Source organism: Cervus canadensis, chromosome 4, assembly GCF_019320065.1.
Source record: "Cervus canadensis isolate Bull #8, Minnesota chromosome 4, ASM1932006v1, whole genome shotgun sequence".
Classification (NCBI taxonomy): Eukaryota; Metazoa; Chordata; class Mammalia; order Artiodactyla; family Cervidae; genus Cervus; species Cervus canadensis.
In genome coordinates, this window is record NC_057389.1 from 8,575,267 (window position 1) to 8,587,868 (window position 12,602).

The 12,602-nt window shown below is 45.9% G+C and overlaps 1 protein-coding gene across 1 annotated transcript in view; it reads left to right on the forward strand.

Moving 5' to 3' along the window:
- The window catches only part of LOC122439486, an 89,118-nt gene that overhangs the window by 17,519 nt on the left and 58,997 nt on the right, over window positions 1–12,602 (forward strand). Inside the window, exons 4-5 of the mRNA XM_043464526.1 lie at window positions 369–479; window positions 9,254–9,432. Of these exons, the coding sequence (XP_043320461.1) occupies window positions 369–479; window positions 9,254–9,432 (290 nt within the window). The remainder of the gene's footprint in view (window positions 1–368; window positions 480–9,253; window positions 9,433–12,602) is intronic.

Genomic DNA, 12,602 nt, shown 5'->3' on the forward strand with positions numbered 1-12,602 from the left:
CCTTTTACAGATGAAGATATTGAGGTTAAGTGATTTTCTCAGGGTTACAAAGAGACCTAGCAGCAATGAAGGGATGAGAAGTAGCAGTTCAACCTGCCGGGGGATGAATAGATTGAGTTTCTGAGCAGCCTGGCTATTATATTGCAAAGAGGCCACGCAGACGCCGGGGTGGACGTGTAAAGACACCACGCGCTAGAAATGAAAGGAGGCTGCGAGGAGAGCCTTTTCCTCCTTATTAATGACATCGGCGATTGTCCAAAGTTGGAAAGAAAGGCCCATTAGAGAAAGAGCCTTTCAAAAGGAGGACAGGACGCGGGGCACTCAGCTTGGGACCCTCCTCAATGAGACCCTCGTTGTCTTATTTGCAGACAGTGCCGCCGAGGAAGCTGGGCTCCAGGTCGGGGACGTGGTGCTGGCCGTCAACGGGACGGAGGTCACCGGCGTGGAACATGCAGAAGCCGTGCACCTTGCAAGGAAAGGTAGGTGGTCTGCAGAGTCCAGCGTGACTCTGACGAGGCAGAGGTCTGAAATACAGCAGGGAATACAAACATGAGGAGGAAACCCGCAGAATGGGCACAACGTCACTTCTCGCCTGAGACTACCGTTACTGCCTTGTCATCAACGTGATCTCTCATAGAAACTGAATCACGTGTCTGTCCCATGTTCCTTCCATATGGATGGCCAGCCACAAAAGTGAAATCAGCAAACGGGAGCGAGAAAAATGTGCTCTGTTTACCACCGACACATCTCCTTAAACTCCTTGCCATGAAAAATACCATAACAATAATTCATTTACTGGGTCTCTTTTTTCCTTCTCCCCTTCCTTTCTTCTTCCTTCCTTCCTTTTTTTTTCTTTCTTTCCTTTTCTTTAATTCCATCAGTTTTTAGAATTAAAAGCCTCAGGGTTTTCATGTTATAAAAGAGAGAGAAGGAAATAAAGAAATTACAAACCTAAACCTACAGGTTCTACTTGAGGCCTGCCTTTAAAGCAATCTGATGCAGACGGACCCACCAAGAGAGAAATAGTGACACATGCCCTTTACCCCTGTATCCACTCACGTTAAACTTTTGGGAAAGGTTAACACCATCTTTGTCTCTGCAAAACAAGTTACTTTCTTTAGCACCGTTTTACAAACCGTCGTCTCCCCAGAGACCTAAAAATATACAGCTGAAAACTGCTGTGTTCCATCCTGGGATTATTTGGTGAGGTGTCCTATTCCCAGCTTCCCAAAGGCGGCATGTGTCCCTCTGTGGCCCCAAAGTATATTATCAGGCCATGAGGCACTAACACGCGTGCATGTGGGGCAGGACACATGTGCTAGAAGTATACCTTATTGCTGAGCTGTCTCTTGGCATTTCTCATGATGCCATCACGCTTGGGGGTAAGCAACAGCAAGGGACTTCACTAGTGCAGCCCAGCACCAGAAAATCGCTAACAAATGCCGTGTCCTGAGAAGCACGCCGAAGCTTTTGGGGTAGAATTTAGCTTAGTGTGTGGCTGTCTGTCGAGGACTTGCTGCACCAGGAATCCAAGGACACTGTCAACGTGTGTCGCAACTCCTTACAAGTCCTACGCAAATCTCTATCCCTGCGCAGTACGCATGGAACCTGAGACGATATGGCAGTGAGTATACCCATGAATCAGTGGGATCTCACTTAGTGACGAGGGGTACTAACCCTCACAGCTGGATTTAGTTGTTCCCACAGCTCTTTCTCACAAATTAATGTTCCAACTTTTGAGTTGATGAAACCGAATTTTAGTAATATTTCTGCTCTTGGTACTTCTTCTATTTTCTCCTAAGAAGCTTGATGTTCTTTATACCTCTGAAGCAGTCAGCCTCAGTTAATGGAAGACAGAAAACATCTCTAAAATTTGAATGGGGTTTGGAGGGCTTTCTAAAAGATGATGGCTGACTTTATTTTCTTGGGCTCCAAGATCACTGCAGATGGTGATTGCAGCCATGAAATTAAAAGACGCTTACTCCTTGGAAGGAAAGTTATGACTAACCTAAACAAGCATATTAAAAAGCAGAGACATTACTTTGTCAACAAAGGTCCGTCTAGTCAAAGCTACAGTTTTTCCAGTGGTCATGTATGGATGTGAGAGTTGGACTGTGAAGAAAGCTGAGTGCTGAAAAATTGATGCTTTTGAACTGTGGTGTTGGAGAAGAATCTTGAGAGTCCCTTGGACTGCAAGGAGATCCAACCAGTCCATCCTAAAGGAGATCAGTCCTGGGTGTTCATTGGAAGGACTGATGTTGAAGCTGAAACTCCAATACTTTGGCCACCTGATGGGAAGAGTTGACTCATTGGAAAAGACCCTGATGCTGGGAGGGATTGGGGGCAGGAGGAGAAGGGGATGACAGAGGATGAGATGGCTGGATGGCCTCACCGACTCGATGGACATGGGTTTGTGTGGACTCCGGGAGTTGGTGATGGACAGGGAGGCCTGGCTTGCTGCGGTTCATGGGGTCGCAAAGAGTCGGACATGACTGAGCCACTGAACTGAACTGAACTGAACTGGAAAGATGGTGAACTAACACAGATACGGGGGAAAGAGCATCGCGCTGTCCTTGGCAGTTAGCGGTAGGATGGCTTTACCCGCTCTTATGATCTGAGTTCCACTACTCCTTGCTTGCCAGCGTGGACTTCTATCCTAAGACCCTGACCCTAGGGAACCTCCATGTGTCTTTGCCAGTCCTTCTCAGATCCAACAGTGGAGATGCCTCAGAAGCAGAGAGGTGAATTCCAGATCTGAGATGCTAAAGGGAGAACAGTAAGAGACTTTTAGGGAAAGGGGGTCATTTGGGACCTGGGTGTGTGCGGAGGGGTAGGAATCATAGCCAATAGCAAAAGAGGCCTGAGGACACGTAGGGAATGGCTGAGGGACCACCTCATGGTGTTTTCTCCCCACGGAGGCCCCCGGGGGCCACTTCCCCACCCCGCTCCACTGACAGCCTGGTGGATGGAGCACCCGTGTGGACAGGCAGTGTGTAACATCAGAGCAGCCCTTGAGACCTAGCTTGATTAGGAAGCTGATCATTCCATCCTCAGGCGTAATCTTCTGCACATCTCTAAGGCTACCAGCGTTTAATGGAGAAATATAGAAATTAAAAAGAGGCAAATAAAATAAAAAAGAAAAACAAAGCTTTAAAAATAATAAAAGACTACTTTGAACACTGGATAATAATAAATTTGAAAACTAGATAAACATTGCTCAAAAGCATTTAAAGAGCCAACGTTAGAGCAAGAATAGACAGAAAATCTGTGTAGACTATAATAAAATATTTATAGAATAAGATAAGAGACCACCTCTCTTTTCCCCCATTGCCATCCCCACTCCATTCCCCACTTAGAAGCCCAGGATACCAGTTTTATAACTATCCAACTTTCAAAGAACAAATAATCCCTATTCTAGAGTTTTTTCCAGGAAATAAGTAAGAGTGAATACATGTCAGCTCATTTTATGAATCTACTACAACTTTGATTCCAGAACCAGAATAGTATAGTATGAAAAACAAAATCATATGTTAATTTTATTTATGAGTGTATAGATACACAGATCCTAAGGGAAAAAAATAGTAAATACCTGAATCAAACTATCTCTCAAAATTATACATAATACATCATAATCAACTAGGGTTTGTTCCTAAATAAAGATGGTTTATAAGAAAATATTTTAACACAATTCATCACATCAGTGAATTAAAGAAAAAACTGAATAACTATATAAAAAAGAAAAAATCATGCATCAAGTTATATATATATGCATATATATGCACACATAAAATATGTGCATGTGTCTTAGTCACTCAGTCCTGCCCGACTCTTGGCAACCCCATGGACCATAGCCTGCCATGCTCCTCCAGCCATGGAATTCTCCAGCCAAGAATACTCCAGGTGGTGATGGTAAAGGAAGGGGAGAGACAGCATTGCTGAGAGGCAGTGGGTCTATGAGACGGATGCACGTGACCATGAAACTAAAAAAGGAACAAGACAACGGGGAAGAAATAACAGGAATAATTTAACTTTCACAGAGTGCTTTATAAGTTCGATTTTCTTAGCAAGCCTATAAATTGGTCAAGGTATTTTTGGAGTATATAGAATCTGAAACAAGATTTTGGAGGTTCTCTTTGGGAGAGGAAGTCACCAACTTGTCTAAAGAAAGTAAGAATCGTGAAACAAATGATTGAGCTTCTTGTTACGTTCATATGAAACATAGAGGTCTTGAAATATATATTTACCAGCTGCCTATTAAGAGCGTGTTTAAAAACCTAAATGTTTACACTTGACTCTTGTGTCTGTCTGTATAAGCTTCTTAAAAGTCTATCTGATATCTTGTTGACTGCCATGTATCTCTGCACAGTTTCACTCCCAAGTATGTGAAACTTTGGTAAAATCCTATCATATTACTGATTGCTACATTGCTGATTTAGATGTAGAAACATCAAGTAACTTTTCTCAGAACCTTAAATCTTAAATCTAACTGTATGTCAGACTCACCTGAGACTCTTAAATGCAGAATTCATGGTGGCGGCCTGTGTGTTTATAATTTTAATCAGGTCTCCCTGGCGTTTCCTTCACAGCCAGGCCAGCATCAGTACACACCCCGGCATCTTGGAAGCATGGCCAAAATCTTACAGACATAAGATTAAATACCTATTGTGTTAGCTTCTGGCACAGGTGTTATCATATCTTCCAAGACCAGCATTAGAAAGAGGATCCACTGTATGTTACAAGGTCAAGTTTTCAATAGTTCTATTGAAATAATAATTCCGTTCAGTAAGAATAGACTAACATGTTAGTATATGTTATATATTATAGAATAGGGAATAGTAAAAGTAATCAAATAGCAATTCTATTCAGAAATACTAATCACACACACCTAGAAAAATTACCGCAGATGACCGAGGGCATACCAAAGCAGGAGATTCGAGAAGGCACTCAGCGTCACACCGGGAGTGACAGAAGTGCTCCATGCGCATTCTTCTCACATCGGGTCCCTCTCACTTCCTGGTTTGGGCTTTTATGGGTCTTGCTTCCTTAGTCAAATAGAGAATTTAATCATCAAACGGAAAAGTGAAAAGTGCTGAAAAGAAAGAGAGGAAGGGAAAAACACCGGCACTTAGTCAGCCTGGAAGTCCCTTGGAGGCATGAGGGCGCCTTTGTGTCCTGACTCCTGCCAGCAGGCTGGACTCAGAGCGCGCTCGGAAGAGCCTGGAGCTGGGGCCTGGGGGTTGCGGGCAGTGCCAGCCCCCGGCTCCCGCCCTGGGGGACACTCCTTGTCTTGCACGTCGCTGCGCCACGCAGCAGAGGCGTGACTCTGACACCGTCTAAGATTGGCGGCATAAGGAGAAGACAGTGATCCGAGCAGGAAGTGTGAATTAGAAAAAGAAACCCTTTTTCTCTCTCCTGTAGCTGCAAATAACCTCACCCAGGACTCCTTACTTCCAAAACCCTCTAGGCCAAAGCGCTAGGGAAGGAGAGTTTTCTGGAGAGCTCTTTCTTTTTCATCAAAGAGCTGAATGTGCGAAAGGCGTGGGTTTTCAAACTCTCTCATCTCAGGAAACAAAGAGTTCTCTTCACTCTTTCACCTCCCTACCTACACTCTTCCTCCCACTCACACCCAAACAGCAGGAAAGATTTCTGCGGTGTGCAGTGGAGGAAGGCGAGGTGTCTCATCTCACCAGGGTGGGGAGGGACCTAGGGAAAGAAGTAACGGCGGTGGGGGGTTGATTGTGGCATCCGTCCCTGCACTGATGGCCGGGGCTGATCGGGCCGGTGTCCCCTCCCCGCCCTCACATGTTTGTCCCTCCTGGAGCCGCGTGCTTGTCGAAGAGGAGGACCGTCCCCGATAGGGGAGAACCGGTCTCAGCATCAAGAGTCTATGAGTGGCTGCGCGCCCCTGCTGCTGCTGCTGCTAAGTCGCGTCAGTCGGGTCCGACTCTGTGTGACCCCATAGACGGCAGCCCACCAGGCTCCCCCGTCCCTGGGATTCTCCAGGCAAGAACACTGGAGTGGGTTGCCATTTCCTTCCCCGATGCATGAAAGTGAAAAGTGAAAGTGAAGTCGCTCAGTCGTGTCTGACTCTTCAGGGATCTTTCCAATCCAGGGATTGAACCCAGATGGATTCTTTACCATCTGAGCCAGCAGGGAAGCCCAAGAATACTGGAGTGGGTTGCCATGTCCTTCTCCAGCGCGGCCCCTGCTAGAACCTCCAAACAAGCTCTCAAGCAGTAGTGGCGGGGCTAAGAAGGTGTATGGAACTCATGATTCTGTTGTTGCAAAATATTGGGGGTGAAAATGGACGCATCCAGAGGAAATGAAATCAGTGTCAAGGAAAGGCAGAAGCCTGCTGGTTGCTGACAAAGACTGTGTTCATGAACAGAGCCTCTCAGCAGCTGAGACTTTCTCAGGACTTGCCACTTCAACTGTGGTCCAGCTTTACCTGAGGGCTGTTTACAAATACGGAATCCCAAGCCTCATCCCAGACCTACCGAATGAGGATGTGCACTTAACAAACCCACTGGGTGATTTGTATCTACACTTAGCTTCAGAAGCTCTGAACTAGGACACTGGCATGTTTCAGGTGCCCAGTAAATTAATAAAGAAATAACAGCAGAACCAGAAGTGTTTAATTGTTCATACTGAACATTTTTTGGCTTTTATGTACTGTTCATGGGATTCTCCAGGCAAGAATACTGGAATGGGTTGCCATTCCCTCCTCCAGAAATGCCCTTCAAGGAGATCCAACCAGTCCATCCTAAAGGAAATCAGTCCTGAATATTCATTGGAAGGACTGATGCTGAAGCTGAAACTCCAATACTCTGGCCACCTGATGCGAAGAAGTGACTCATTTGAAAAGAACCTGATGCTGGGAAAGATTGAAGGTGAGAGGAGAAAGGAATGACAGAGGATGAGATGGTTGGATGGCATCACGACTCAATGGACATGGGTTTGAGCAGGCTCTGGGAGATGGTGATGGACAGGGAGGCCTGGTGTGCTGCAGCCCATGTAGTCACAAAGCGTTGGACACAACTTAGCGACTGAACAACAAATCTAATATTTAATTATTTCAACACACACATTAAAATGACTGTGTATAAATAATCAAATGTGAAGATAATGTCAAAAGTCCAAAGTCTCTGTAAATGTCAGGTCCAGGTCCTCCCGGCCCAGCATGGTCCTGCAAAGAGTGTAACATCACCACCACCTAACAGCTGTTTGGAACTCAGTAACTCCCCAAACATCAGACTCATGTCCTAACTCTGAACGTGAAATACTCTCCTTCTAATATAATGACACCATGGTGCAGCAGGACCATCTGTATCCCTGCCCCAAAGAGAATTTTCTAGTGCACCAAGTTATGTTTTTGGCCAGCTGAAACTCAAGCTTAGCTTGATCAGTATCAGAGAAACCCATATGCAGTCTTTGTAAGCAAGAGGAAGATGACCTCGAGGGGCAGCCCGCTGCGGCAGCACATAAATAAGTTGGCAGATGTATCAGCTATGCATATTAGTCCAGGAGTATAGCTCTTTGGGGACTGGAGTCCAAAGACAAAGACATTTGTGGGTTGCTGGTCAATCTGGAGCATTCCTTCTAATTTTTCTGGATGTGTTTTTGACAGGAGCTTAAGGGCAGTTCAATAAATTAAAATGTATTTACATGGCAATGAAGAATTTTCTTGACACGCAGAGTTATTTAATTACCAAGGTGCTTTGCGTGCTGCTAAAGTTAAGACTGTGTCAGCCTTTCTGGGACAAATCTTTATTTTCAGGGCCATGTGGCTCAGCCAGGAATGATCCCCTGGGTTGGAGCTTGTCATTTATATAAGAGGAGTCTCCTCACTGACCCCCATTTCCATAGACAGCTCTAAACAGATCAGTAATCTCAATGTCAGACATCATGATGAAGTCAGCGCTGCCAAGGCCAAATGTCCCCCTTCAGGGAGGTGGCCTCCATCTCGGAGGAATTGTAAATGAAGTCATACCCCATTTGCAGTCTTCAAAGCATGTCAGGGTTGCTGTCTGTCTGAGTGACATTCAGAGAATTTTCTTGAGGCATCAAGAGGTAGGCGTATGATGCAAGTCTGTGTTCATGCTGGCAGCATCGAAGCACAGTTGGTAGACAGTGACCTCGTGTTATCAGGGACAGGGACAATTTTTCTCAAGCTCTTCACCAAACCAGTTCTATAGAAAAGGGGACTTGAAGTCCAGGCACTCTAAGAAGGAAGGAGTAAGAAAGACAGTCTAAGAAGGACACTCTAAGAAAGTCAGGCACTGAAAGCTCTGGGTCCAATCCTCGGTACTAATTTGGGTCGGCAAGAAAATAGGGTAAAAGACATATATGCTTCAAGGCTCCTAGACTTTCGGTCAAGTTCAAAGGTGAGTAATTGATTTTGATCAGAGACGACATTGGCAACATACAATGGCAGTGGTTCAGACCCTCCCTTTAGCTAACACAGATCAAAGAAGCTAATTATCCTGAATAAAAGTGAGATGGAAAAGCCAAACATCACCCATCATCCTTCTTTGGATGTAAATCAAAATATGTTCAATACTTAGCTTGCTGTTGTTATAGACAGGATGAGCAGACCCGAGTCATCCATAATGAGACCCAACTAGGCCATGTGGTTGAAGAGAAAGAATTCTGTCTTAGAACCAGGAAACCTGGATCTCACATTTGATTCAACCCTTAAAGGAAATCGGTCCTGGGCGTTCATTGGAAGGACTGATGCTGAGGCTGAAACTCCAATAATTTGGCCACCTCATGCAAAGAGCTGACTCATTGGAAAAGACCCTGATGCTGGGAAAGACTGAAAGCAGGAGGAGAAGGGGATGACAGAGGATGAGATGGTGGGACGGCATCACTGACTCAATGGACATGGGTTTGGGTGAACTCTGGGAGTTGGTGATGGACAGGGAGGCCTGGTGTGCTGCAGTTGGGGTCGCAAAGAGTAGGACACGACTGAGCAACTGAACTGAACTGAACTGAATTTATGAACTCTAGGTCCTCAGAGAAGTCACTGTACTTCCCCAGTTTTCATTTTCCTATTTGACCTGACGGTTTCATTACTGGAGAACTCTCGGATCCATTCCAGTGGTAGAATTGTTATTTCATTGATTCCATTTATGGAAACTACAATCTCTTTTCCATCCATTCCTTCTGGAAAGCAAGAGTCCTTGCCGTTGGTTTAAGATTTGCAGCAGAGTCATCTCTCTATCACTCACCTATCTCACACTCACCCCTCCAGGTCCAGACCTCTTGACCCTGGTGGTGGGATCCGACATCAGCCGCTGTCCCAACACCCCCCGGCCCGCCTGCCGCGGCTACCTGCATAAGAGGACGCACTCGGGATTCCTGAAGGGCTGGAGGAAGCGGTGGTTCGTGCTGAAGAATGACGGCTGCCTCCAGTACTACAGACACAAGAAGGTAAACTAAGGGGACGGCGGAGGGTTGGAGCGCGTAAGAACACGCAACGCTGGGGTGTGCGGTGAGTCCATCAGCCAAGGATTGTCTCGTCAGGGCCTGCGCGTGGTGCAGGATTCTAGAAACAGCTCTCTCCTGTGACTTCTAAAGAACTTTTCCTTCTTCAGAGGTTCAGAGGAGTGTAATTTATTTTCTCTGCGGCTGCATAAATCAAGGCTGGCATGAGTTTCTATCTCATTTATTCCTATTTTCAGACACTCTGTGAAAACTCTCTTATCAAAGTCAAGAAAATAAGAGGCAAACCATATACCTAGTGCCCTAGAGAAATCAAGGCCGACTAAGGCAAAGCACAGCTAACGGCTTGCCGGCCCGCTGTGCCGGGCACTGTTTCCTAGGTTACCGGGGCTGGTGGCAGCCAGGCTTCTGAAGCAGAGGACCTGAGAATATACTTCATCTCCTCACCTAGGGCCCCTTAGAGCAGCGATTTCTAAGGTGAAGGTTGAAAGCTTCTGGGGAACGTTCTCAGAATATGACCTCCAGTCCTCCTCCCCAGTGTTTCTTCCCGTGTTTCAGCCAAGTCTGAGGTGAGGCCTGGGCCTGCGGGTCTGGGGAAGGGACTTGGGGTGATTTCAGCCCAGAGTGCAAACAACCAAACACCCAGCAGGCCCTGTCCTGCGGGCAAAAGGGTTTTCTCTGCCCTGTGTAATACAACACCAGGGCTTCGCTGGGAGCTCAGTCGGTAGAGAATCTGCCTGCGGTGCAGGAAAACCAGGTTCGATCCCTGGGCTGTGGAGATCCCCTGGAGAAGGGCATAGCAGCCCACTGCAGTACTCTTGCCTGGAGAATCCCATGGACAGAGGAGCCTGGTGGGCTGCAGTCCACCGGGTCACAAGAGTTGGACACGACTGAGCGACTGGACCACCACCACCGCCGCGCAACACGACGGGATTCCCTGGTGGCTCAGTGGTAGAAAATTCACCTGCCAGTGCAGGAGACGTGGAAAATGCCGGTTGGATCCCTGGGTTGGGAAGATCCCCTAGAGAAGGAAATGGCAACCCACTCCAGCATTGTTGCCTGGGAAATCCCACAGACTTGAGGAGCCTGGTGGGCTACCATCCACGGGATCGCAAGAGTTGGACACGACTTAGTGACTAAACAACAGCAACATGTAATGCGATGTTTAATTTTTTTTTAATCACATGCAAGCATCATACATTTCAGAGATTTTGCACAGAAATTCCGATGTCCAATTTCTCTTGAAAAAGTCTCCAGCTGAGTAGTGGCTGCCTCCTCTAGGGAGGCAGACAGCTGCCCAGTCCAAGAGACGGCCCGCTCCTTCCTAGGTCCTCTGCCCTACTGGCGTCTCTCCAAAAATTATATTGCCCTAGTTTCTTAATTTTAAGGGTTTTGGGGGTATTTTATATATTTTAACAAAGACATTAATTCCTCTCCGTAACAAGGAATATCTATATATCTATCTGTGTGCTTAGTCACTCGGTCGTGTCTGACTCTTTGCGACCCCATGGACTGTAGCCCACCAGGCTCCTCTATCCATGGGATTTTCCCAGGCAAGAATACTGGAGTACGTTGCCATTTCCTTCTCCAGTATATCTATCTATATGTATATAAATAAATCAGTACATTTTTTAAAAAAATGAGGAGTGACTTTGCATGTTGAATCATTGTGAATATGTCTTATTTCTAGACTGTGGATCATTTATTTGTGACACAGACCAGGAGGTGTCTGCCTTTCCTGGCCATGTGAGCCCATCAGCTGCTTTGCAAAAACCCTCCAGTGTCTCCCTCCAGTGCAGGAAAATAAGATTCTCTGTAATCAGGGTGAGAAGCCTTGCTTTCTGTATTCTGAGTATGAAAGGGGAACAGACCAGAAGGTTCCAGCCTGGGTATGCTTCAGAAGCCCCTGACGAGTTTGCCAAAGTACACGTGCAAACTATCTCCCGCCCTCTTACCTCCTGAGTGGGGCCCTGGAAACTGTATGTTATTATGTAAACAGTCAAGGTCATTCTGAAGGAGCAAAGTTCATTCCCATCTATAGTCAGAAGCCAAAAATAGAAGCAATGATGCAAGCTTGCCAATGGTTCTTTCATGGAGTAGATGGTTTGTCATCCTGATCGTGTGTGCGTCCCACCTCCCAGTGATGATAATTTCTGTTTCCTTTTGTGAAATAGTGACAGTAGTATTAGTAGATGCCGGCTTTTCTTTAATGGCCTTCCTCAGCAAAACAAATGTGCAAAGCGACCCTGTGTCAAGCTTCTCACACTTTTAAGATTCCTAGTTCCTGAGATTTAGAACGGTTCCTGCTGCGGCGTCTGAGCGTGCCGGGGGCAGTCACAGAGCTAGCGGTGCCTGCGGATGTTGTGTCGGCTCGCACAGTGTTTTCATAAACTTTTTAATGAAATGCATTCAGGTGAAGCATCTGCTCTCCACCCTGCCATAATCCCTCCTCCTGCTCATTTCCTCACGCTGAGCCCAGTCGTTTAAACTACTCACTAGGCCCTGTAGGGATGTGCGTGTGTGAGTCTTGGGGTAGAATTTATGTGAAAAACTAAAAGGGTGGTGGTAGAGTGGTTAGAGTTAAAATAGATTAAAAAAAAAAAACCACTTCTAGTCTTCTTTGGAAAAGAAATGTGCACCTTATAGTGAATTTGGACACAGCTAAGAAAAGAAGCATCCTAAGTGACCACAGTTGGAAGCATCACCACCACAACAGGTTTACCACGGAAATGGTAGAATATAAAATATGGCTTTATTTTGTTTGCAAAGGGCCAAAATCAGATCTCTTGTAATGCGACAAATTCCAGAATACATCATGCATAATCTTCAGCGTAGATTGCAGTGACTGAGAAGAGTTAAGGGGGCCTCATAAGAACACAGCAGATTAAATGAGCAGAAAATCAACTCAGCTATACAGTACTCATTCATGCAACAAGTACTTATTGAGTGCTTTTTAAGAGCCAGGCATTATGCTAAGCCCTAGGAATTAAAAAACAAAAAAGACACGGTGGCTGCTCTGCTTATACTTACGGTTCCTGTTATAGCTCTGTTTCTGCTTATATCAGTGGAAGAGACAGATATGAAGAAATAGACCCACAGATAAAGATGCAATTGTGATTGGTGCAGTAAGAAAAATTATGGGGTGGGAGAAGAGAACT